General features: G+C 41.7%; 1 protein-coding gene across 1 annotated transcript in view; it reads left to right on the top strand.

Annotated features, from left to right (window-relative positions):
* SNTB1 (syntrophin beta 1) overlaps window positions 1-27994 on the top strand; it is a 116014-nt gene that overhangs the window by 35009 nt on the left and 53011 nt on the right. Inside the window, exon 2 of the mRNA XM_065054345.1 lies at window positions 24391-24607. Coding sequence (XP_064910417.1) covers window positions 24391-24607 — 217 coding nt within the window. The remainder of the gene's footprint in view (window positions 1-24390; window positions 24608-27994) is intronic.

The following is a 27994-nucleotide window of genomic DNA, read 5'->3' as shown; positions in this document are numbered from 1 at the left end:
ACTAAATAAATTCCTTGGAGCTCTGTGTTTCTGACCCTTATTTTTACCACCCATCCTTGACTGAGATTATGGCAGAGAGGTCAGTGCCTTGTTTTTATTGCCAGGAAATAAAAAAGGTTTTCTATGCAAACTAAAATATCTTCCTTCATGCTCTGGTCAGCTTAGATGTCTGTGAATTTTGACGCATAAGGCTGGAAAATCTTGATTTTTTCTTTTGGTTTGATTTATGCCTTACCTGCCTTAAGTAAATTTCTGGGGTATTTTTCCTGCAACTTCACTTTTTTAATTTGTTGTACACCCATCTGTAGCTCTGACTTTTGAAAAGTCAAGTTCTGTGCCCTTCCCTTTCTACAGACTTTTAGTATTGGGAAATGAAGAGTCCCAAAATAACTGCTGTTTGACAATCCATATTAACATGCCCTGCCTGCAGAAAAGAAGTCCTTAGAGACCTCAACACATAGCTTTAACTTTTAACTTGTACCTTGAAATCATGCATATCAGAGTGGAAAACATGCAACAATGTGAACCTGGGGAATTAAGGTGATTAAAACCTTGCGCATAGGTGCCAGTTGTCTAATGTAGCTGTTCAGAACAAGGTTCCCATGTGAACACTTGAGTTCTTCAGAGGGTGAGTTGACTTCTTGGAGGATACAAACCATAACGCTTGAATACCAGTTCAGACTAAATTCTGAAATAATTGTGTTCCAGACTAGTGCTTGCAATAGAGAAAGTTAATTCATAATAGCTGGTACATTTTTGAATAGGGAATAGGTGGTTCAGTTTCTTCTGTCCAGTTAAGACTAATTATTGACATTTTACCATAAAAAATGGAATAAGGTGGTAGCTCATTCAGTGATGGAGGAGGGTTTGGAGTACAGGTCAAGTTTTAGTTGTATAAGTAAAATCTCTTTATTCTTTTAAACAGAAGAAAATGTCAAAACACAGACAACACATGCTCTAATTCCTGTAAACCTTTTTTTTTTTTTCTTTTCTTTTTTGGTGGTATTAGATTCTGAGTTTAATTCTTCCCTGAAGGGAATCCTCACTGTTCATTACAAATGCATGAGTTCATCACTTCCTACAGTAAAGCTCTTTGCAATAAATGTTGGTAGCAATAATAATAGAAGTTCACTTAGTTAATTTGCAGAACTGTGTTTGGCTACACTGTGTTTTGACAGCTCCCCTTTAGTTTAAATTCCTTGCACTTTTATTGGGAAGTGTCACTGAGCGGAGCAATGGAGTGAGGGCAGTCAGACCTGACATCCCCCCCTGGACCAGTGGGACTGCCTTGGCAGTCGTGGTTTGCCTGTTCAGCTCTTGGATTATCAGGTGTAAGTAGTACAGTGCTGGTGTTTCATGACCTTTGATTTGTGAAGACAAAAATCAGGACATACGAAAACCCTCAGGCTTCCAGGGGAGATTTCAAAGAAGGCGGCATTGCTGTAGGGAATGTATGTGACCTAGCGGTTCCTGGACCATCTAGATGCCTGTTGAGTGGTGTAGTACACTGCCTGGTGACAGGGATAGGGCATTGTGTACATCTATATGAAACAGGAGAATACATAGGTTGTTTTGATGGTCTCTGTCTTTTAAATTTATCTGTCTGTTTAGTTTTGCCTCCCATAGATAGTTACTTTAAAAGATTATTCATTTTCACACCTGCTGAGAAAAGTAAGGGTAAATCTTTATTTTAATCATCCATCCCTCATTGTCTGTGCAAGATGACATTAAGAAAACCTACCCAGAATTCCTGAATGTCTTTGTCATACCTCTGCCAATCCAAGCTCCGTGTTGGAAATAAGGTAATCCATACCTTTAATCTGCAATAGGTTTGAGGAGGGATAGAAAAAAGAGGGATGAATAGGTTTGAGGTACCTTTCTTTACGATCCATTAGTTGGGAGCTGTGAAACATAATGAACTGCCTTGCCATCTCTGGTTATGGTTTGCCGTCGAAAGAATGATGTGTATGCATGTGATTTTGCTATGGTAATGTAATTAAAAAGAACCAACCTTATAGAAACTCCAGAGCATTTAATTTACTTTTATTTTCCTGTTTCCCAAGTCTTTGCAGCACCACTTCGGCATTTACAAATTATAATTGGATGATACAACCTTGGATTTTAAATACTAGATTTAATGAAAAATCAAATACAGGTTGGTCAAGTGGAGTCTCTTGGTCTTCTGGGTGCAGTTTATCCCTCTGAACTTTATCTACGTGCTTGACAGCTAACTGGGACAAGATACTGACTCTTGCCTGTTGTTAACAGAGAAAAAGAAAAAACCTGGCAGCTCTGAAAGCTGATTTCTTCCCACTTATAATAACTGCTGCACGAATTGCCCTCTTGAGAGGTCTATTTATTTCTCTGAACTATAGAGATTGCCAGTTTCTAAGGTAGTAATTTAAACTCAGTCGATTCCTCCCTTTATGCTACATTGTTGGCTGTTCTTTTCATTTTAGATTTTAAGTTGTGTTAGGTCACATTAAAGGCCTCCTTCTCCCCCCATACTTCTCATTTTTAGTCATTTGATTTTGCCAGCTTGATGACCAAGGGAATAGCAGCACCATGTGTCTACCAAAAGCTAACTGTGCCAAGGCAGCAGAGACAATTAAATCATCTTCTCGAGTCTTGGGAGCTCAGCCAGTGCCTGGTTTCTACTCTACAAGAAGACTTAATGTGTATTTTTCATCTTAAAAGACCAATGTCACCATGCTTTGTTAAGCATGGGGATTGATGACATTGGTGACTCAAATCCTGTTGTGTGTTAGGGCCACCTGCTGCACTGGGTGCTGGTGATGTCCAGCTATTGCCGTGCCTCTGAACTGAAGGGGCTTTATGGCTCTTCAGGCCTCAGTTACCTACTCAGCTTTCATCAAGGGCTCCATCTGGCCCAGTCTGGAGCATTGCTAAGTGGGGATGATGCTTTGTTTGTGGGTGCTTCTGGCTGGGACTTGATGCAGGCTGAAAGCAGCCACATGTCCTACCAAGGCAGGCACTTTGCACTGCGAGAGAGCAGGTTCCTGCTTAGACAAAACATTATCTGGGCCTTGGACTCTCTATGTTAGTTCTTTGAGGAACCCAATGTTCTGGATTTTTGCTGTTCTTGTAATTTGGCTTCCTGGTTATTTGTAAGAAAAACGAGGTTTGACAGCCCCAGAATTAATGGAGCCTGGTTTCCAGTGAATCCTGTTTTGTGGTTGATTGACTTCTTAATCTAATTAATCAACCAGCAATATTATAAGACTGTGGTGGGAACTCATGCCTTGTAAACAGGAATGAGAGTGACATTCATAATGTGCTAGCACAGGAAAAGTTTTGATGAGCTTTTATATCTCTTTACCAAAGAATCTGCACAGAGAGAAAATATTTCATACCGTGTCCCCTGTGTAGGTCTTTTAGTGTCTAAGGGGGGTTTGCCTAAGATTATTTCCCTTAGCAGGCCACTGATAAAGTCTCTCCAACCTGCTGTGTTTGAGAATATATTTACCAGTCTTTGTCACCTTTGATCAAAATTGATCAGTGAACACTGTTATTAGGAGGGACTGGTGTAGCGTGACTGCACAAACCCTCCTTCCATGCAATACCAGCTAAAAAACCCCACAAATTTCTGCCATAGATATTCCTGGCCATGCAACAACAGCTTTTGCTTGTCATGGGGCTGCAGTGCTTGCTGTCGTCAACAAGGAGTGGGGCACCCTGTGGTGCACAAACCACTGCTCTCTGCTGCAGGAGTGGACCTGCTGGTTATGGACGAGATGGTCCAGAATCAAGAAGTGGGGAGAAGAGGACTTTTTCTGGTTTAGCATCAGGCTGTGTAGCCATGTGTGTGGCTGCTTCGAGGCCGATGAAGGAAGAACCTGCTGTGCTCTGCCAAGATGCAAAGGTTTCCAGCTTCTCTGTCATCGCTGCTCAGGCATCTCACCTACTTTCTGCTTGTGAGATGCAACTCATTATTTCTTGCAAGAGCAGGTGGTTGTAGGAATTTTATTCAATCTTACCACTGGCAAGTGTTCTCCCAAGAGAGTATGTCATAAAAAGTACTATAGCTACTCCATCTTTCCCCAGACTCGGAAATCTTCATTAGCAGCACCTTGCATCTCTGTTGGACTTTTTAAAGTTTGAGTTTTACGTTGGTGGCTGTCTCTTTTTTGCAGTAAGTTTCTGGATTTTGGGTTGTGCACCAAAGACTTCACAGCTTGCTGAGTACTTGAGACATGATGATTTCAGGGACAATTTTAGAGCAAGGCCTGAGTTGCCTCAGATAATGCAGTGTTTCAGTAGCATCAGTGCTTGTGAGATTTGTCTCCAATATTCCTTTTGCTGTCCTGTCAGAAATAAAACATCAAACTGTCTTACTTCTAACTCTTAAAAATCAGGTGGCAGCCGTATAACTGAGCAGAAGCTAGTGCTTGTTTGCACAAGGTATGTGAGTTTGTTCTTAGTAGGTGGCTGAAGTGGGCTGGATTTGACTTCCATACTGTGATTCCCACCATCCCACAGGATTTACGCTGATGTCATGAAGTAGAAGTTCTGTCCGAGGGGGCAAGGGATGACAGATATTGAAGTGGAGCTTAAAACAAGCCTTTGCATTATGCTGTAACTTGACTTTGCACTGTGTGCCATGACTTCTCCTTTACTGTGCATCATACTTTAGGTGACCATATACATTTGTGCGCCTTTATTTTTAGTAGAAACAAGTTACAAGATTGTTTTCTATTTTAAACCAGTGGGGGACAGGGGACTATTTTTAAATTGTTTAAAAATATTTTATTTGTTTAAAAAATTACCTAACAGTTTTGTTTAATCTGAGTGTTTGCATGGAGAATGCAAAATGCAATTTAGGAATGAATCCAGAACCATTCCTAAAAAATACACATCTCTCTCTGAATTGTAAGAAGAGAGTCGATACTGTTTTGAGTATCAGATTAAGTTTCCTTGACAAAGTAGTCTTAATAATACATATATACTTCTTTGAGCTGTATGTAGTACTTAACACACATGGAGAGTGAGAAGAATTCAAATACTTCTCTTAGCATGGCAGCAGTTTTCTGCTTCACTTCGTGCAGATAACAGAGATGCCCAGTAAGTAGGATGAACAAAACACATAGCGTGGGGAGCTGGGTGGGAAGGGAAGGACTCCAGGCGTTTCCTAAACCTGTAAATTCCTAGCTTTGCACAGCAGTAAGATGTTGTGTATATCTGTATTCTCATAGAGAATATGCTTAATTTCTAAGCTTATAAATGGATAGTAACTTTATCAAATGGAGATAAAGGTCTCACCTTACAAGATAGGAATCAAAGTCTTGTCCACAGCATCACATGGTGAACCAGTTCTTCAGCTTTCTTAATATAATGTTTGGTTTGCAGCAGTGGGTGTAGGAGCCACACTGTATTGGGTTTGTGTGGCAGGGTTTTGGTAGTGGGGGGCGCTATAGGGGTGGCCTCTGTGAGAAGCTGCCAGAAACTTCCCTTATATCCGACAGAGCTAATGCCAGCCGGCTCCAAGATGGACCCACCACTGGCCAAGACCAAGCCCATCAGCAATGGTGGTAGCACCTCTGGGATAACGTATTTAAGAAGGGAAACAGGCATTACAGTAGCCAGAAGAGAAGAGTGAGAGTATGTGAGAGAAGCAACTCTGCAGACTCCAAGGTCAGTGAAGAAGGAGGGCAGGAGGTGCTCCAGGCACCAGAGCAGAGATTCCCCTGCAGCCCATGGTGCAGGCCATGGTGAGGCCGGCTGTGCCCTGCAGCCCAGGGAGGTCCATGGTGGAGCACAGATCCACCTGCAGCCCAGGGAGGATCCCATGCTGGAGCATGTGGGTGCCCAAAGGAGGCTGTGACCCATGGAGAGCCCTCACTGGAGCAGAATCCTGGCAGGACTTGTGAACCTGTAGAGAGAGGAGCCCATGCTAGAGAAGGTTTTCTGGCAGGTCTTGTGGCCCCATGGGGGACCCACACTGGAGCAGGGGAAGAGTGTGAGGAGTCCTCCCCCTGAGGAGGGGGGATGTATTGATCACAACCTCCATTCCCCATCCCCCTGCATGGCTGAGGGGAGGAGGTAGAGAAAACTAGGAGTGAAGCTGAGCCTGAGAAGAAGGGAGGGATGGGGGGAAGGTGTTTTAAGGTTTGGTTTTATTTCTCATTACCCTACTCTGATTTGTAATTGGCAGTAAATTAAATCAATTTTGCCCCAAACCATGTCTGGTTTGCCTGTGATGGTAATTGCTGAGTGATCTCCTTGTTCTTATCTCAACCCATGAGCCTTTCGTTGTATTTTCTCTCCCCTGTCCAGCTGAGGAGAGGGTGAGAGAGCGGCTTTGGTGGGCACATGGTGTCCAGTCAGGGTTGACCCACCACACACACACTGTCATGTAGAGGCTGCAATTCTGTACTTTCTCATCTTCAAGAAGGTACAGTTTGAAACAACGTATTTCTAATACAGAGTACATGTGCAAGAATGTCTTATTTTTATATAGATTTTTCCATTTTTTGATCTGGTTATTCTCAAAAAAAAGCTGAAGAACATGTTTTCAAAGACTGAGATTCCACGCTTTTAAACTGTGTCTAATGTCTGTAAATATTATGGACACGTTCATTTATTTATTTTGATGATGAGTAGAAATACTCATCTGGGAAGAGGCTGGCAGAATTGCGTGGTGCAATCTTTCTCTAACACACTCAGAAGAAACCATTTGAACATTTTCTTTCGCAAATACTTGCATCCTCTACATGTTTATTGGGCTTTTCTAAGAGAATCAAGTTTTACTGTTAGTATTGTGAAGAATTTGAATTCAGACATTTGTTTTATCCTCACTGGGTCAAAACTGAGAACATGAAAAACTGACAAAAGTCCCATACTCCTGTCCCTCACCTCCCCTGCTCCTCCTTCTAAATTGCTTTCATTAGATTTAGGCTGGATTTTATTCTGTTTTAGCAGTTCTCATTCACTATGGTGGGAATTGGACCCCTCACCAAGAGTAAAATTTACCCTCTGATATTTATAACAGGAAGACCTGGTAGCCTAAAATTAATAGTCTGAATTTTGTGGTGGACCATGTGGCAGTTGACTTGATGATGCAGAAATGGAAATTTAATGTCATGCCATTAAAGCTTCTACTTGTTCTCACTTATTTTTATTTTACTCAGCTATCTGGGATACACACAGTATCCCATGGAGATGATTGTGGTGGAGCATGAAGGAAACTGGACAGGAATAAGTGACAGTGTTTCTATCACCTGCGTTAGAGGCTGGACCACACCATATCGGCACTGCCGGGCCACAGGTGACTGTACAGCACTTATGCCGGAGGAAAAGCAAGGTTTGAGGAGCGCATTTGGAGGCTCTGCTACATTTGCTGTGCAGTGCATTGCTGTTGAATCAGAACTCCTGATCACTGTTTCCAAGGAGGTACAAAATATTGTCCAAGGCTTTTGAGGTGTGTTTTCCTTCCTCCTGCCTCTCTAGGCGGGGCTGCTTGGATGCCTGGAGTGCTTGCCACCCAAAAGTAAGGCAGACTTTTTTCATCCCAGCAAACATTGGGATTGTATCCCTGCAACGCTGGGCAGTGCAGAAGCAAGGTAGAAGAGACAGCACCTTGCTTGAAGAGATCAGCATTTAAAAATGAGGTGTGACAAGTGTTCGTAGCTGTTGATTAAAATAAAATAGGTCTGAAAAGTGAGAAAGATAGTGGAAGACAATGAGCAAGCAATTACACAAGCTTAGTTTTATGGAATTACTCAGCCCTGACCTGCCTGATTGGTTGATCATAGGGAACAAATCAGACAGTAAAAACAGAGCTAATTTCTGCTCTTCCCTGTCTTAGTGGTTATCAACTAGAAAAGCCCTGGAGGTTCTGTGATAGAAGGAGATCACAGGCACAAAGGGATGTCCTTAAAAAGGAATATAGTCAGGGCAACGTAAGCAGGGGACAGTAGGAAAAGAATATTTTATTTAAATGCTTGTTTGAGGCTGCTGAAGGATTGTAGAGTAGTAAATAGTGCACCATAGGAGAATAAATAGGAAAAGAAAACAGGTTTATGCCTCTATTTCTGATCTAATATTTCTGTATCTGATAGATGACTGGAATATACAGCATTAATGAACATGTTGCTATTGTGTGAGCAGTTGAGGCTTTTCTCAGTGCGTGCCCAGGGTGGTGAGCGGGAAGGTCCGAGCAGACCTGGGAAGCAGCACCTGCACAAATTCCATTTCCTTCCACTTGAGGACCAACTGTTGCATTTAAAGAAAAACAATGAATCTTCTAAATGTGACAGTCCATGCAAAGGAGCCTGCTTTTCATCACAGTGCAGACTCAGATGCTTGACTTCAGGCAGCTGCAATTACTGGAGAGGTTTGCTCCAGCACAGAGGTGAGAGGGGATGGAGACAGCAGGACACCTAGTCCCTGTTACTTTGGGCCTGCCTTCCTCACCTCTCTCTTGTGGGAAGAAGAGCCCCTGGTGCTACAAGAACATTTGGGAAATGGATTTTAGTGAGAAGTATAGGGCCAAGTCAGTAGCACCGCCCGTTTTTCCCTCAGTCTTGTCGTTCAGGAGGATCTCATCCACCAAGAGGACGCTGGTCATGAATTTCAGGGTAAATCTACCTGCTTGCTCTTGAGCTTAGCAGGGAGGTGTCAGCCACACACTTCTGAGTGTATATTTTAAAAAATTATCGTTTCGATCATAAGAAGGAAACAGCAAGATCCTTAGAGGTGCCATGGGTGTGTGGGGATGCATGGCTGGAGGGGAGCTGTTGGTGGCCCGTTGGGTTAGTCTTGCTGGAAGCTGAAATGTGGCTTAACTGCATGAGATTTTCTGTTGTTTTTTTTCTTCTCCGGAAGAACCTCTTAAGCTTTCCATCTTCTGAGCACATCAGGCGTCTGAGTGATTACTGCAGCGTGATGCAAAGAGATGGGGGGAGAAAGTGTCAACTGGGGGATCCTGGCAAACATTATTTAAACCATTGGAGAAGTGCGACAGATTGACTCCCCAACCATCACTGCTGATAATGTCACTCGTAGAGCTTGTCAGCATTCCAGCTTCACATTTTTATAACCATTTAATTACTGTCTTTATTGAATATAGCTGGAATTCACCACTGCAGCTAATGCTCTGGAAGTGTACTGTAGACTATAAGCAGAGAACATCAAGGAGGCAGCCAGGCTGTAATGAGTTTGCTCATCCTGTTAGGTAACATCTCAGTAACAGTAACCATTCTGTTTGCTCTGTGTTTGGTTGGTTTTTTGTTGTTATTTGTTTGTTTGTTTAGGGTACGGTGTCCTTCATTTGATAAAGTTTTATTTTCCTTTAAATCCACAGTCCTTTTCTCAAAAATTAATTTTCCCATGTATTATGAAATATATTTTGTTTTCCACTTTGTTCTAGCTCCCCATCCGTGACAGAGAGATGGTGGTGAGCCGTGCCACAGTCTGGCCTGAGCACCTCATTGCCATTTTATCAGAGGCTTCCTTTTGCATGGAGGGGTCACGGAGCGGTGCAGAGCTGCTGCTGCAATTTGGTCAGACTGTGGTGGGTGTCGAGCTGTCGTGAAGTGATCTGAAAATACTGATGAACAGCGAATGCTCTGAATGCTGTGAAGATTTTGTCAGGGAGGCAATATTTCTATGTAGTTACAGACAGTTAGAATTTCTGGCATGAACGTGTTTGGCATCATTCACCGTGGCTCAGTCACGGGTTGTTTCTGCCCTTGCTGCTGGGCTTCCCCATGGGGACGGACCTGCAAGCTACAGAGCACAGCCCAGGAGTCTCCTGCAGCACCAGCCCCAGCACAGGGTGCTGCCGGCGTGGGAGAGGTGCTGGGGCCAGTGGCAGCTGCTGCTCCATGTGCCCACATGTGTGCCCATGTGTGCCCATGAGCACAGGCATAGTGGTCAAGGGCAACCCGGGCCAGCAGCAGAGGTTATCTCCGTGCCTTCTCTTTTACCTTCTTTCTCTCCTTTGTAGGGGAGTTTAGAGGCTGCTGCTGTGGAGGGGAAAGGTGAAAGGGAAGGTGAGGTGTTTGGGGCAGGGAGGGGAGAGATTGGCACTCACTGTGGTGGTGAGAGCTGGATGTGCAGGGTGTGCCCATGGGACGGAGGCAGGGAAGGGACTGGGGCAGATGCTGGCATGAAGAAGAGACTGCTGATGAGCAGTTCCTGGCAGAGGAACAAATCCAGATTTGGTCCAGGTGGCTGAGGGAGTAGAACAACTGTGATCAGGTATCAGCTTCTCGAGGAATCGGGAGCCAGAAAGCTCTTGCCCTGTAACGGCATCCTAGGACATGGCATACATTGGGGAGAAGCGTGTATATGTTTATATATTTGCAAATGTCTATATTTAACCGTATGGGCATATGTAGATGTATGGTTGTTCTGTTATTACTAAATGATCTCCTTAACACCTTTGTGAAGAGGGCTTTCTGGTCATTGATCAACCCTATAAGCTGCAGAGCATGAACTGGGTCTAGTGGTTGTAAGTTAAACTGAAGAGCAGGGATTGTGGTACCAATCCAAAAGAATCCCATGAGTCTTACAGTCTTCTCTCCGAAGGTGATGATGATTTGGCCCTCTGGTGGGCTAGGACAAGGCAGTGCAATATAAATGGTGTGAAAAACGGTCTTGAGGAAGCTAAAGTGACCTAGAAACACTGTTTACTGGCACATACTTCTGAACTGAACTGGTCTGCCTTCTTTGCAGTTAATAGGTTTATACACTCTCTAATCTGTCATGCGTTTAATAAAAGGGTTACAGAATAACCCTTGGTTAAACAAAGAGTGTATAGAGCACTCCACTATTCTCAGCTCCTAACTTCTAGTAACTAGTGGGCCATTATTTACCCACGCAGGGAATGTTTCTGACTCTTCCTGTGGTAGAATAGATGTGAATATCACAGGCTTATCTCCACCATCAGCTGGCCTGTCCCAGCTCCCCATCTGCTTTTCTTAAATGCAGTAATCAACCAGGCAGAATATTCTTAAGAGTACCTCTGAAGTTTTGCTTTAAGCTCTCAATCTGCCACCAACTTCAGCCTCTTGCAGCCTCTGCAAGGGGAGCAACTGCAGAAGTGGTCTGTGAAGGGCTGGAGATGAGCACAGTATAAATATTGAATTGTTTATCAGTTTCTGACATTTGCTGAAATCTAGAGTTTCAAAGTTGTCCTTTAAAACTGGAGCACAAACCTACTGTGCCCAAAGGTCGGCTTATTTATGTGAGTGATCTCTTCAGAGATATGTTGATAATATTCTGATGGCCTTTGGTGTGCAAGATGAGAGAAGAGTCACCCTGACAGTGGGAAACAGACAGGCGGGTGTTCGTGATCCTGTGCAGCTGAAGTCAAAACTTTTTCCCAGTGGTTCCATTTGGGATATCTCTTGGTGATCTGGATTTCAACAGCTACTCATTCAGCCACCTGCTGCGATTAGTTTTTCTCCTGCTTCCCATTCCTTCTGTCTTTATAGACTATTCACATCTTCAGCTTTGACCATTGGACCTGAGCTAATTCCCACTGAAGATGAACCCAGTGACTTTGGCAGAACTTGTAAGTGATCCTGATATCAGAAGCTCTTTGAGGCAGAAATTGTTCTTGATTTTTTTTTTTCTGTGCCCATCTGTGCTGCTGGTAAAAAAAAACCAAACAAACAACCGACTGATACCATCTGATTGTGCTCTGTGCAAGCAGCAAGAAAGACCTGCCCTTGAACTAAATAAAGCAAACAAGCCTCAAGCAGATAGTTATCCCTGTTGTGTATCCCCAAGGCTCTGTAAAAGCATAGGTGATCTGGATGGGAAAGTTGTGCTTTCAGCTCCTCTTTTCAAAGGTACTCCCACACTGGAGCATAAAGAAAACCAGTTTTGTTAATGGCAAGCATGCACATACACCATCCTTTGCTTTCAGCCTCCCTTTGCCTTGCAAGCTTGTTTACTTCTGCAACAGAATTATTCTCAGGACTTACAGGACAGACATACAGAGACAATCTTTTCCCTTTTTTCCCCCTTTTTGTGGGAACTGGCCTGGTCAAGTGAGGCCAAGCCAATAAATGTGAAGTTCAGCAGAGCTGCAGTTAATCTGCACACATATGGAGGACTCCTCATTGCATTACATGTGCCTGAAGACCAGTCCTCCTGTCCTTACAGGCTCTGGTGCACATCCTTGTTTGGCTAGGTGCTCACATTTGCTTTAGACAAACAGTTTTATGTCTATACATCTCTATAGTCTGTATCTATATCATCTATATCTAGCTATAGCTATCTATCCATCAGCAGAATTTAAGCAATGACTCCAATGCAAAAACCTGTTATGCCTGAGATGGTGCTGAAATTTTGAGTCTTGATGGAGTCCCTGCATTGGAAGCGGCAGTGACAACAACACAGGGAAAATTCTTGCCACTATTAATTGCAAATGCATCCTAGCAACTGTATCACTCTACTCATATTTCTTTTTCTTCCTCATGTTTTTCCAGTGTTTCTTGCAAACAGCACCTGCTACCATTGTCACTGTTACAGATGAATACAACACAACTGTAACAACACTGGGAGATACACATGATTTTTAACGTAGGTTCTTCTGCCTGCTTATTTCCTTGTCATGCCCCTATTGTCTCTTAACTTGTACTTGATTTTTAAGCTCCCTGGGAGGGGACCAGGTTTTTGTTCTGTATTTGCACAGCATGTGAGGCTGTCATGTGCTGGTTCTTCACTAATTCTGGTAAGTGCTCCAGTAGTACAAATGGCAAATAGATTTCAGATAAATTAGCATTCTTCTCACCGATTAAACAAACAGTTTTCTTTGTGATGATTTGAAACGGAGTTGCATTTCATTACAGCCCTTTGAAGCTCAGCCGGGAATTGCCAGTTCCTTTTCCAACCTCTGTTATCAGCCTCCTGTACAAGTTGACCAAAAAGTACTTGGCGGGCAGTTTGCAGACTCTGAAAAACAATAGTTTGTACTCTTTTAACCTGGCTTTGACCTAACCTGGAACAGTCATAACTGGCATTTGGCACGGTGAGGAAGCATGTTTTGATGTGCAGAGTCAACTGCACTTGCTGTTCAGCGGCTGCTGAGAGCTACCTGTGTTCTTGCAGGGAGGGCTGGGGGGACCACACTGGCCCCAGCATCCGTGGGTACCAGGCGAGTCTCAGTAATTCTCTGTAATAGGGCCTGAATGAAGCAGAGGATTACTTTGCCCTTAAATTGAAGATTTTTTTCTGGGACAGATATCATTGCTTGTTTTCTGGAAGGATAAAGTGTCCACTGAAACAGGATTATATTTACATTATTATTGCAGGGCCATCTGTGAAATAGGCTTTCTGTACTACAGTGAAGAGCCATGACCCCTCACGGAGTTATCTTTTAAGCTGCATGGTAAACCCACAGGGGCTTATGGCTCAAAGCTAATGGGGATTTAACTTCTCACTGAAAGGAATTTGAAGCCTAACCCTATTTAGATGCTCTTTGCTCTCATTGATTAAATGCCCAGTGCACTGCAAGAAATCTAATGGAATCATAGCTATATGAATTTTCCATCTGACAAAATGGATGCTGGGGGACGCTCCATGCAATATTTATTAGAAATGGAGTTTGATCTTAAAAGGGCATTTTAAATAAAAATGTCAATTCGAAGTACTATTTTGTTTGCAGAGGAAAAAAATGAATTCAAGTGAGAACGGATTTTTCAAAGCACAAAACCATTTCTTAGGAAAAAAAAAAACAAACAGCTTCTGTATTGTGATTTTTAGGATTTTAGGAGGATTTTGACTGCTTCCCCTGTTCCCCGTGTTCACTGCTGCATTTCTGAGATCCTGTCTGCAGAATAGTTTTGAATTATGCTATTTAAAAACAATAAACCTGCAAAAAAGTAAATATTTTCACCCCAAATAGCGCTATGCACTAGATTTCCAGAAGGACCATATTCCATCAGGGATCATTGGCAATTTTCTGAGATGCCATAACTACAGCTTCTCAGAGATGAGAACAGAAGAGCTATCATCTTGTTAAGGGACTTTTGAGCTGTAAATAGCCACACATGATGCCATGGTTGTATGTCAGCATGGTTGGGTTTCTGTCATGGTCTCTTTGGGTGCTGCAATTCTGAGAATTTCCTGTGTTTGAAGTGCTAAGTGCTTTCTGAATACCTTTCACCCAGTGCTAATTACTAGTGTGCTTATTCTTTAGTTGTTGAACTTTGTTGTTAGGGTTTTGATGGCTTATTCATAGAGAAAACCCATAGTGCCTCGAGGAAAGGGCTACATTCAAATGGACACCCAAGCACTGAGGCACAAGCCTGTGCCTTGATGTTTCATTGTCCTCTTTTTATCACCCTCACTATGGTCCTGCTTCCTTCTCTTCTTGAAATACAAGGGGTGGTGTGATGTGGGGTCTTGTCTCCCTTCCAGGGTCTCAGCAAGTAATCTATCTGCTTCAGGTAGTTCTATCCTAGCCTGTAATCCAGCAAGGAGAAAGGTGTGGGGCCAAACCTCGTGCCAGGTCTGCCACTTGCCTGCTGGGTCATCTTGCAAATGTCTTTGGGAGGAGAAGAGGCAGCCTGAGGCTGTAGTTCGACTTCAGAACCAGGCAACATTGGTCTTGAACTATTGTTATGCTGCACTGACATAAATAAAAGTATAGTTTGTACATCATGCCCACCTCTGGTCTAAAATTAATCCCAATGACAGATTTAGGGACATCCTTTGACTCTTTTGACTTGTGTTTCCCTTTTTTTTTTTCTTAGTTATATAGAAGTCTTAAAACTATTGTACAGACTTTCTTATGTGTCATTAGAAAAGCTGTTGTGCTTCTCCTGTTGAACTGTGATAGCATGACAGCATGGAGATGGTGGTGTTCGATGGAGAGAAGCAATTCTTGTGGGCTGGCAATGTAGAACTGACTGGATGCTTCCCCAAATGGACCTGCATCTTCTGTATTTACATACATATGTGCATATAGATATCAATATTTATTATCACTGGCACTTGAATGTTCTGGATATGACCATTGGTCTTTCTTGTTGGAAAGGCTGTAAATTAAAGGATTCCCCAAAATATGGACTTATATGGTGATCTGATGCCTTTCAGTGGATAGCTCAGCCACAGGAGATATGGCAAGTTGTTAGGTGAATGAGTGCCCTGAGTTTGTTCATTTCCAAAGCTCTTGGTGTTGTCCGGTGAAGAATGAAAACTATGAACTTTGAAATTTTGGAAGTGATCATTTTGAAAGCCCTGCTTTTCAAAATAAATCCTGGTGATCTTGGAACATCTTCAAGGTCTTCCCTTGGGACAAGACTTTAGGCATCATGAATCCAGTTTTCACTGGCACTGGGATCATTTTGAGTTGTTTATAAATGAAAAGTCATACAGGGATAGAAATTAAGTTTAATGCTGAGAACCCTGCCACTGATTTACTGCATGACTTTGAGGAAGGCATTTTAACTTGCTTGTGTCAGTTTAGCCATCTGTAAAACAGGTACAATCATACACAGCATAATAATTTCCCTCAGCGAGTGCCATTTTCAGTCTATCCTGTACTACTTAATGATTTGTGTGACTGCTGAAATAACAGCATGCTCTAAAACTGTAATGCCCTTATGTGTTTTTCACATAATCACTAGTGGTTGAAATATTTGTTCTGACACTTGAGATTACTCATGTAAATAGAAAAATTATATCACGCTGGAGATGCCAGACACCTTGAATTCCATCTGAGCATGTGGGTGATTGGAGAGGGATCTATAAATACTAACAGAGAGGGGGAAACAACAAGCATGAGCAGCACATGGGAAATTCTGAATCAACCTATTCCAGAGATTTAGATAAAATATTTAAAAGCACAATATGTCAGTATTGGGCAGGAAATGGTCCTTAGGAATTCAAGTAGTGCAAGTATGATGACCTAGTCCTAATATCATGTGACTATTTTATTTTATTTTATTTTATTTTATTTTATTTTATTTTATTTTATTTTTTTAAATTTATGAACCATTCTGCCTTGGAGACAAGCAGAAGCTCCAGTTTGATTGTCAGTGAGTGACTCACAGGTCCCACAATGGCTTTGCTCAAGATGTGACTGCTAATTTCCATGTTCAACTCCCAAATTGCCTGTTTCAGATGTTTTCCACTTCAGTTATGAAAGATTTGCATAGTTCTAATTGTAGAGTTCATAATGTCACATAACAATGTAGCAAATGAGCTGTGTCACATTTTACATAAAAATGTAGTACGTTAGGTAGTTATTCCTTGCATGTTTTGGCAGTAGTCCTTTTCAGATTTTAGTTTATTAGGTAAGGGACACTCATTCAATGCAGCCGCTCCCTGCTCTCCACTGAGTAGTGTTTCTTTTGATTACAAGCTCTTCAAGATACTGCCAGTGTCTCTTCTAGAGCAAGCCAAAGTATGTCCTTTTAACCAAACATTGTGCTTTCGGGGATTACAGAATATTTACAAGCTACATTTTTCTTTTTTTTTCAGATTATGAAGAGAGAGGGATCTCTGTGTTTATTTTGGGGAAGTACATAATGTTTTTGGAAGACAGATGAATGGCTTATGGGACCTTGCCATTAGAATTCATCATGAGTGACATATCTGAAATCAGAACTGACTATAGGCAATTTATTGAAACAGGAACTTTGCAACTTAAAAAAAACACCCAAACCTAATTCAGTTGAAGGAAATGGTAACACATTCAGTGTAGTAGGTATGAGTAACGGAAATTTTCATGGAAAGTATTGAGTAACATCAACTAAGACTCTGTAGCTTATTATTAATTTGTCAGTTTGAAATTTTCTGTGCCAGATTACCAGCAACCTGTGAGTGCTTTTGGTCACTCCATCAGCTGAAGTGCTAAAACATGTCACATATTTAGTGCTCTGAGCCAGGCCAGTGATCCAGCCTCATGTTTCACTGTGGTTCTATGTGACAGAAGTTCATGTTTGCTTAGTTTCTGTCAGTATTTTGAACGGAAACACAAAGATCTTACCCCAGCATCGAAACTAGTCCTGCTTCCTTGAGCCTGTATGCTGTTAGACTCAAACATGGACTAATGATGATATTAAAACCTGGTAACGTAACTCACAACGGAGTTGGAAGGGGGTGATAAGCAGTGACCAGCCCCAAGTGACAGTGGGGACAAGTGGGTGGGAGATGCTGACTGCAAGTGAAGCTTTCAGGCTAATATAGGCTGGAGAGAGGCATGTTGTGTGTTTTGATCTTGCTTGCTCTGTGTGGAGTATAAAACCATGGCTTTGCAGAGAAATGAAGATGAATTAATATTCACTAGGTTTTGCAGTTGACAAAATTGAGGTGCTGCATAAGATGAGCAGACGTTTAATGCCCTCACTCCCTGGAAACACTTATGCTGAGGAAACTCAGAAACGGTTGAAGAAGTGTTTAGTAAAGGAGAACATCAAGCCTAGGGAATCAGGGACTGAATCAGCTCACATCATAGGTAAAATCTCAGGATAACAAACAGAGGAAAAGTAACTCTCTGAAGATTTTTTGGTGTTACAGAGAAGCACGGGATGGTGGCCTGGGAATGTCACCTCCAGCTCCACAAATGCTGAAATCAGAGCGGAAAAGGAAGGTCCCTGGTGGAGGTGGAAGGAGAAGGCTGTCCATGGCTCCTGCCAAGCCTTGCTGCAGAGTTTACTCCTACAGTTTCTCATCTTCTAAAACATATTTGGTGGAGAATTACGTTTTATGATACCTGCTATGGATAACACAATGTGGCTGGTCAGGGTGCCCTATCAGGTTATCAAAGCCATGAGGTTTCATAGACTGCACCCATGCGTGGCTTCTGAGAGCAGCCCATTTTCTCATGTTTGATGGGGCCTGCCACGCCGATCCCTCAATTTGCTGTCTGTATTGCAAGTCTCTTTACCTCATTGACAAATAAGTTATCTTAACCATGCAAAATCGCTTATTGCAAGGTGCTTTGAACAGGAATGGCCTCCATTTCTTTGAGTGCAAGCATATGATGGCGCTTACAGCACTGCTTAATGTTGCTCCACCTTTTTTATAGAAGCAGCTGCTAAGCTAAAGGAGCACAGTGAAGTATTCATTATGTTTTTAAAATGCAGCTGTTGATCTTTCTCACCCAGCCTGTTTGCAGCTCACAGAAAGCTTGTAGCCCACTTGAAGCCTGGTTGCTTACCAGCAGCCTTTTGGCACCAATTGCTAATGCCTTCCCTTCAGGTAAACTTTATCTTAAAGGCGTGTTTGTCTCCTGAAGTTTCTCTTTCAAAATATTCATTCACCTCTTCCAAATAAAAAGTATAATAAGTGCATACAATGAAGGTATTTTAAAAGGATTTTAAACCCCTACAGTTTAGATTCAAGCCTGTCTCTTTCAGGGATGAAGCAACATACACTGAATTCGGATGAGTTAATTTAATACCAGCAGATAATGGTAAATACAACTTAGTCTTAACTACAGTGTGAGAAATGGCCAAAGCATAAAGGGGATTTGTATTCTCACAAGGTGTTTATTTTAACTAATTTGTATCATTTCCCAGAGGTGGAGACCTGATGCTCTTTAGCAGATTGAGAGGTTTACTATTTCAAATCCCTTTCAGCATGGAGGAAAGCAGATGATGCTAATGGATGTTACTCGTCTGAACACAGTAACAGATGTTCCTGTAGGAAATGGAGTGGAAACGCACACAAGAAGGATTGTTGACTGGTTTTTGGTTTATGCCCACATTAAAGCTGTTAAGAGGGTCATGCGTCACATCGTCATAGATGATCTGATTCATAAACTCTTTTCTTCAAGTATTTGTGTCTTAGTTTCAATTATGGTACCAGCAGCTGGACAGATTCTCATCTAATTTTTATACATGTTTCTTCACTGTAGGGTGTGTGGTTTACTTGGCTTCAGTGGAAATTTATCTCTAACATAAAACCTAGTATGATGATAGTGAATTAATTTTAATACAGTAGACCTTTCTCCAGCTCTGTTAATCTCAGTTCCATTGACATTTATGCATTATGACATTCTGCATTTATGTTGGCTTTGCTTGGGCACAGTTTATAAATGTTATGGCAGGACTTCTCCTTTCAGTTACAACTAGCTTTGAAGCCATGTGGGACATTTTGGTTTGTGCCTTACCAAAACTGCTAGAGTGCAAATTCTGTGTTTTAATGTTTCATCAAGCAAAATGACTCAACCGTGCTGAGTGATTGACTTCCTTGGCTGTTCTGCCCTTCTGAAGGCCACATACTTGTGATTACTTGTAGGTTTTGGTACCATCCACTTTTTTCCTTGGGACAATATCATTTCAGTACCTGTTAGGTGGCTCTGAATTGTTGACTTGTACTTGTAGTGGTGCTATCTATAACCTCAGAAGTGTTTGTCTTCATTTATTTCCTCCTTTCCAAGTGGGAACTGTATACCTGCAGGCTGGGCCTCCTCTGTTTCTGCATGACCAGCTCTTCTTAAGCTAACCAAGAATCAATTTTCTCAAGAAAAGCTTTGTGTGCCATGCTGCCAGCAATACCCTTGCAGATGGTCTGGTGAACTTGCTTCAGCACAGATGGGTCAAATGGCCCCTTCACACTGAATAAGCTGATAAACGTAATTGATCTCATCATGTTCAGTTTGTGGGCTCGAGTGACTCCAAAGGTTGATCCCTACGTTCTGTCTTAAAACATCTCAAGTATGATGGAGGACTTGCCTAGCTCCTATTCTCTGGGTCATCTTTTACTCTGGCAGAAACCAGACCAGGTGAAGACAGATTTATGGGAACTTTTTCTTGGTATAGGTATCAGTAACATTAGCACATCCTTTGAAAGTAGACTCAGGAGGTTTCTGGGTGATGTTTTCTACTTACCTTTGGTAGTTGTCTCTGAGTACTTACTTAGGAGAAAACAAATGCGTAAAGAAGAGACTATGCTTTTCTTCTGCGAAAGGGAATTTCTTGATCGTCTCTTTTCGAGCAAATTCGAGCATGTTGTTCCTTTTGCTTTCAATACTGTAAACCTACACATCCTGTCCTCATTCCTATAGTAAAGAAAGAGCTTTGCTCGGGAGAGCTGGCTTCTCTTCAGTGGTCTTTGTTTTCCCTCCTAGGAAACAGTTTGAATGTGTCAGAAGAGTCCCAGTTCCTCAGAACTGCATCTGGCCAAGAACCTGACCAAGTTGGTCTGTAGTATTTCTCTCATTAAAAGCCTGCTTCTTTCCCCCCCATAAAACAAAGTCATCTGTGAATAGTAACAAAGGATTAATTGTGGAGACTTGGGACTTGGCAGAAGTGCCTATAAATGGAGTGCTTTTTTGGAAGCTACATTGCCTGTCTTGCAGATCAAAAAATAAATGCAGAGTATTTCAATGTGTACCAGTGGATTAATTCAGCTGATTGCCACTTTCCTTCCTCTTCTCTTTGTGGGGAGGGGTGCTCCGGAGATTGGAATTTTAATTGCTTGACCGCAGTATCTAATTAGTGGTGCACCAAAAGGGCATGGATCATTAATTAGTCCTGAATATAAAGATCTCTGAGGTTGAGCTATAGCATCAAATGGATGAGTTGAGACAACTTTCAACTGAAATTACAGTCTATCAGTAAATTGATTTATAATAATGAAACCATTAGAATTTCTTATCAGTCCTGGCATGTTGGTTTCTATGTTTGCGGAGTACATTCTGGTGATCTTAAAGAATGTGGCAATTTTATATAAATAGATATTTAGTATTTGTATATATATTATATGTATATATATATTCTGAAGGCATTTATATACATGCCTGTAGAATAGTTATCCATAACTCGGAGTTGTTATGCAATGGCATGCCTTATTTAATTTTATTAAATGTTTTGGAGTTTTAGTCCATTAGGTAGTTTCATTGGTAACATATAAAAACAGTGTTCTCTACAACCACTTTATTTTTCAGTCAGTACCTGGATTTGTGCTGCTGTATCCAAAGGGAAATCTAGCTCTTGAGTGTAATGGTCTGAGAACAGAATATTATCCACATTATTACTCTAACATCCAGTAGTCTGAATGATATTTTTTCTGGTTTTAAAGCTTGATGGTGGAAGTGAATAGTATAACTTCAGTTATACATTAACATTTCTGCGTTCAAGATTCTCAGTGCAGTTTGGAATAGGAATATGCCTGTAAAACATACTGGTATCAACTTATTTTCTACTAGGTGGATTAAGAACTGGTTAATGGACAGACTGCAAAATGTAAACACGTGTGGGGTTACCATAAATTGCTGTGTGTGTAGTAGGGTTACTGGTGCATTTGTATAAATTGCAGTGTTCTGCAGTATTTGCATCTAAAGTTTAGAGGCAAATAGGAAATAATTGCTGATAAAACTTATGAATCATCTGAACAGCATGTGCCTTATTTCAGCTAAATTAATAAACTGGACTTTGGTTATGCACATGTAATTATAGATGTTGATGAGGCAAATGGAAAACACTGGCTCTGAAATTTAAATAATACAAAAAATAATATAAATGGATCAAGTTCTGCCTCTTGTTCCACTCCCATATTCCATTTGTGCATTTGTATGTATCCATTTGGGGGCTTTTAAAATATGAAACACATTTGAATATGCAAGAGCCATAAAGTCTGGTTTGTAAAACCCAGCAGAATTCAGCAATGAATCTAGAGAGCTGTGCTTGTATTTAGTGGGAAGTAAGAAGTAATTAGTAGAAAAGTACTCTTTTTTTTTTTAGAGAGAGAGAAAACCTATATTCATTTTATTTTTTTAATTCTCCTGTAGAATTTTGTGGGAAGCTGGTGTTCAGCAGTTTACCAGTATATTAATAGGTCTTTATTCATGTAAGTCCATGGGGCTGAGCAACCATCTCCTGTTGAGAGTTAGTAGAAACTAGATGTGTGGGAGTTCAGAAGTTGGCAGGAGTTTTCATAGGATGTTTTTCCTCAAGGTAGTTTTCTTGGCTTTGGCTGTGTTTGAGCCTCAGTTTGTGGAAAGAGGGTCGTGTTTCTGCTCTCTCCTCCTGCTCGCGCTTCCTCTTTTGCAGGAGTTTCTGAAAGAGTGCAGCTGCCTGTCGTGAATTCACCGGCGCGTTGCATGGAAACTTGGCCTCTTGGCACATGGAGGGGACGGCTCTTTTCTTCTGTCCCTGTTTCTGGGGAATTAAATTCACATTTAGTGTTCCTGCCTAGGTTTAGAGCCAAATTTCTCACTTCAGCTTCCTTCCTCCCCCTGCATGTCTCTCCTTTACTTAATTAAAAGATGCTCAGGTTGAATGCGTATAGCTGCAGCTGAAAAAGGATGAAAATAGCACAGAAGAAATAGCTACACTGTTGAGACCTGGACCTTTATTTAGTATTGCATTCACTGGTATGTCAGTGTAATGGAATTTGAAAGCTGACTGGATTATTTTTTTCAACAGATTAACTGATAATCTCTAATTTCAAAGGGAACAAAATTTTCTTTGCAGTCAAACAGATTTTTACAGCTTCAGCTGTTCCTCCCATCTAAGTGAATGACAAAGTCATATTTGTTCAATTTAAACAGGAACAGATTCACCACATCTGTACGTGTTCAGTCTCTTTGTTTCCCGAAGGCTATGAGGAAATCCAAACTGAGATGCTGAGTGCTAAAACCAGTATCTGTATGGCACTGACTAAAACTGATAATTTTCAGCACCTTTGAAAATCAGGTAATTTATGGAGTGCCCAGAGGTGGTGAGCACTCATTTTGAGATTGAGGTGACACAAGTTTTTAGACATTGGACTCCAGGTAGGTGTCTACAAAAAGATCATAAAATCAACCTCAACGCCCTTTGCCTTAAATAGTTTCTGGAAGACCAGTAGAATCCCATGCCAGCTCTTCCCTGAGCAGGGAAGAAAATGATTTCAAAAATTGCTTGAAATAGTATGGGGCAAAGAAATCAAAACAGCAATAGAACAGCATTTCTGATAAATCATGAATTATCCTTCTCAGAGAGGAATATCCTGTAAAATACCTAAACACATCCTTAATATTGAGGTTAGCAGATTTTTTAAAAGGAGAACAAGCAATGTCAAGATTTGCTATAAGGTGTTTTAGAGGAAAGATGGCAATAGATGCTCACAGACCCGGACTCTAGTTTTGCACAGCTATCTCTCTTGGGAAAGCTGTTACGAAGTGTCTTGAAAATAGTGCTGCTGAAATCACCTACCTTATCTGTGGTTTTCACAGAAGCACCATTGTTCTTCTCCTCTCCTCTGAATACTTCCCTTGCTTTGACTTTGAACTTAAAAATTTCAGTCTGCTTTCCATAATTTAACCTCCCTCACCACAATGCCCTTTTGCGATTTACCCATCTGTTTGTTACTCAGTCATTCCCAGCCTCCTCAGCTGAGCTGACATGATGATCTGCACCGTTTCCTTGAAATCGTCTCTCACAGCATTTTAATAACTTCCCTAAATAAGTTCACGGTGCTCCTGCCCTTTCAATTCATCTCATCGCTGTTTGAGTCATGGGTGCAATCAAGTGGCAACAGCGACTTAGGCAGCCACAGCTGTGTACATTGGATATATACATTTAACCAGACTGCTTAAATGTGAGGTCTTTCGTTGGTTGAGCTCCATCAGGCTTGTGGAAGAGAAGGAGACAAGCACATGAAAAGCAAAAGTGATACTGAAGTGCCAAAATAATTCAAAAACGGGAGAACTGTTGCAATATTTGCCTGCGTAAAGAGGAGAATATGAAGTATGAGTGTAAAAGAGATATTGATTTTTGCATACATGAAGACTTTTCCTATCAATACTGGAAAAAAGCACTGGAAGAGGCTGTGAAGAGATTTAATCCGACACCTCTACTCTTATGAAAAACTCAAGCTCAATTTTATTTCCCCATGAGAAGGCTGAGAGGTGAATTGGTTTTTGTTTACTCTATATATATGTATAAGTAGATCAGCTAAAACTGCTTCCCAGCAAGCAGAAATAGCTGTTGAGATCAGTGACAGGACACTGACAAGGGTGAACCAGAAGCAAGACATGAGTTTGTAGCATTAGGAGTATGACTAGAACATTTTAGATAGAGGAAGAATAGATTCACTGTCACTTGGTTGAATGTCATTCTCAAAAACTTCTCTATACCTCAGCCAGCCCACAGCTTCTGTACATAGAAGTCACCGCATGAAGACACACAGCCTGTTGAGTAGAGGTCGGATGGCTCTCCTGGCCTTACACCAGCCAGATGTTCTTATTTCTCCTATTCTGTTCTTTTCCCTTGTTTTACTCATTGCACCACACTGAGATGGGCTGCAATCAGATCTCCATCTTCTGTACTTGCACAGCTTCCAGTGCTGTGGTGCTGGACGAGTAGAAATAACAAACAGCACTGAGGGTTCAAAGAACTCACACAGATGCAACTGCTGAATATCCATTTATTTATTACTTCCTTTTTCTTTTTTTTTTTTATTTTTCTTTCTCCATAGTGAAATACATGAGAGAAGCAACCCCCTATGTGAAGAAAGGCTCTCCTGTTTCAGAAATTGGGTGGGAGACGCCTCCCCCCGAATCTCCCCGCTTGGGCTGTGCCTCTGCTGACCCGCTGTCGCAGCTTTCGCTCTCCATCCACAGAGACAAGAAGACGATACCCCTCAAGATGTGCTACGTGACACGCAACATGACAGTGTCAGACCCCGAAAACAGGTGAGCGAAGGATTTACCCAGGGCTGGGATTTTGCCTTCGTGTTGAATGGTCATCAGCCTTTTCAGCATTGGGATTTAGTGCCCAGCTGTGAGGGCGCAGAGGCTCCTCAGCTTTTGGGTTGTGCTGGAGAAATTCTTCAGTGCAGTGATCCAATGTTTTCATTAGAAACAGAATTGCAGGTATTTGTTTTTATCCTAATGAAGTGTCTGCTTTTGAAGGAAAAGACACTGTACACACTAATTGGTTACATCTTCCGGGCTGGCTTAATATAATTCCACCAAATTGCATTGTATTTCCTTTTTCAGTGAATATTATTTTAAGAATGGCCTGTTTTGTCCATTCATTTCTGGGCATTGAAGTCAAGAATAGGAGAAAAGTTCCACTTACAAGGCATTAATGGGGAATTTCTGTGACTTCTTGTTGTTTTTTTTTCATAACGCTAAAAATAGGATGAGCTTTTACCAGCCCTTATTTATAACATATGTGGAACAGCTGCACCACACCAGCACGCTCTCTGATCCCTTCCCTAACAGCTGCTAATAAAAAAGGGATCGGTCAAGTCAGTAATACAGACTGATTCTTCCATGCAAATAATGGCCTTTTTGTTTTGCTGTGGAGTGCAGGCTTGCCCAGAAGCTGGTTGTAATGACTTTGATTCTCAGCACTTACATATAAGCATAAATAAAAGTTACATTTTTCATTTGCAGACAAAGATAAGGAGAAGAGGGGACAGCAGAAGGGGGTTTGGGGAGGATGGGTCCCCCTGTAGTCTCTTGCACTGCCATTCAGGAACTTTATCAGTATCTGTGTAATTTTCCTTCTTTCTTTTTATATTTGTCTGGCCTTCTTTAAAGTTTGTTTGGTTTTTGGTTTGGTTTGTGGTTTTTTTGCTTGTCTGTGTTTGGGTCTTTTGGTACGTGTTTTCTTTTCCTCTATGCCTCATTGTTTAGTATTGCTTTACTTGGCTTCTGCTTTTCATCTCACCAAGCAGTTACCACCGTAATCAGTGATAACTGACCACTGCAGAAGTGCAATTGTAATAGAGCAATTGCCCTAGCAGTCTTTCTCAAATTCAAATCAAGATGGTTATTGATAACCTCCACATTTTTCTCATGTAAATCTGTATAGTTTAAGATGTAAGGTTTGATACCTATATCACTAGCCTGAGATTTTGTCATTCTCTCTGCCATGGAGCATATTTTTAAAATACCCATGCAGGTCACATTGTTTGAATTAGCACAACATGCTTTACACATCTTGGCTTCATTGTTGCAGCATTTTTCCCTTTTTTTTGACCATATTGTGGTTCTCAGCTTCTGTCACGCTGCTTGTCCTCAGTTTTGTTGGAAGGCCCGATTCACGGGGACACACACCATTGCTCATGACACTTCTGTGACAGAGCTGACTTTTTGAAGTGTGCTACAAATGTGTGTGTTCTTAGGTGTTACTAGGAAGTAACGCGTGGGAGAGTCATTTTGCTTATTATCACGGTTTTCATGTTGTGTTGCTGTCATTTCCTGTGGAAAGAGTGACTTCTGATTTTTACTGTAGTCCAAAACAGTGCAGTGTACAGGCTAAGCTGGATTTTTCCATCCAAACACACAGTACCTCACCGTTGTGCTAACCACAGTGTAATATCAGCATCCCATCGATTCGCACCTTTCCCTATATCAGGGATTTTTAACAATTCTCAATACTGGAACTGATATTTCCCAGTAGAAAAGCAATTACAATGCAGTGACCCATTCCCATTGGGATATATCCCAAGATAATAATCAGATTCCACAAAAATAATTTGATCTTCTTTCACAGCAGCGCCCAAACCATGTCCTTACATGCTTGTGACACTTCTGTTTCACAACCCAGGGACCTGACATACATAGATCTTATAACTGATGGTGTCACTTTGCTGGATGGTTTTAGAAGAGCACTGCTGGCAGGCTGCCAGAGCAAATGTTGGCCATAAAAGGCCTCCTTTGGACTATAGCTGAGCTAGTTTCCATCTAAGATCAAGCATGGACACAGAAAGCCTGAGTTTTCCAGTACAGATGTTTCTCCAGTGCGGGCTGGAGGTCATGTCATAGCAGGGTTGTGGGACTGGGCTGAACTGGTTTGATGTTTAGTATGAGAAGATACCTATCTGAAAGGACCCAGAAAGAAATACCTGCTTGTTGGCACTGAATCATCTCCAGATCTTAGAAAGCTGGGGTAAAATGTGGGTTTAACAGGCACAGAAGACCCATGAATTTCCCACTAGAACTGGTAGCCCTCTGTGGGTTTTCTGCTTCTCCTTGAAGCCTGGTCCTGGTTAAGAGATTCCTGATTTTCTGTCTGTTCTCAGATGGTTTGGTGAGTTTGTTATTTCAGAGCAGGAGCAATGTTTGATGCTTTTAGAGCTAGCAGTTCTCAGATGTCTCCTTCACGTACCCTGCCTGTGGGATCACTCTGAAGGAGGTAGGGAATTGTCTTCTCTGTTGCCTGATTAAAAAAGCTGTAAGATACCAAGGAGAAGATCCTTAATACAAACCAATGCAAAACTCAATGTGTAGGAAAACAATTTTAATAGTAGAAATGTGGTAACAGGAGAAAAGATGCAGAGCATCTTAGTGGCATCTGTATCATTCTCCTCTAGACACAGGGCCATAATTATATTTTGGGCTGGAAGAAACTAGGTTAAAATTGCTTAAATCTGTTGTTTGCCTGTGTTTTTACTGACAAGTGGCAGCGTTATATGTTAATGTCAGGTGTCACAGAGGAGCATCCCCTCTCAACGAAGGGACATGTGGGAATGGTCACAGCTAGTAATACCAAGAAGCAGTAAATCTTGCTGCAGTATAAAAATCTTCTCATCAGTTTCTGGTGATGATATTAAAGAATGGGGAGATGGGGGGGAGGGGAGGCGGTGAAGGAAGGCAAATAGGTCTTTCTGGCAAAATTTGTTCCATGGTTGCTTTTGAAGTCTTGGGACATGATAGAAAACACAGCACAGGAGATGAGACATTCCCTGGAGGAACGAGGCTGTTCTGCACAGACTGAAAAGGTTTTCTTGTCTGCTTTTGAAATCACCCTAAAATCCTGCTTGCACTTCATTCCGCCAAACCCAGGACATGTGGACCTGATTGTACCAGCACTTAGTGTGCACAGATTTCATTTTTCCAGTGGCAGGAGTCCAGAGCAATGTGATCCTTACAGGATCCAGTCTTAAGGATCAAGTTACTCGTTGGCAGGATTTGGCCCTCTGGTGGCAAAGGTTTTATTTGGTTTTGAAGCTGGGTAAGTGTAGCCAAGACAGATTCCCAGCAGGATGGTGCTGGCTGCCAGCCGGCACCACTGGAGCTGGGTCAGCCCTAGGTGGCCACCAGCGATTCTGGAGAGGTAGAAATCTT

The sequence above is a fragment of the Columba livia genome, chromosome 2 (genome assembly GCF_036013475.1).
Source record: "Columba livia isolate bColLiv1 breed racing homer chromosome 2, bColLiv1.pat.W.v2, whole genome shotgun sequence".
Lineage (NCBI taxonomy): Eukaryota > Metazoa > Chordata > Aves > Columbiformes > Columbidae > Columba > Columba livia.
Note: the sequence above shows the minus strand (reverse complement) of the source record. Positions and strands in the feature narration are given on the sequence as shown.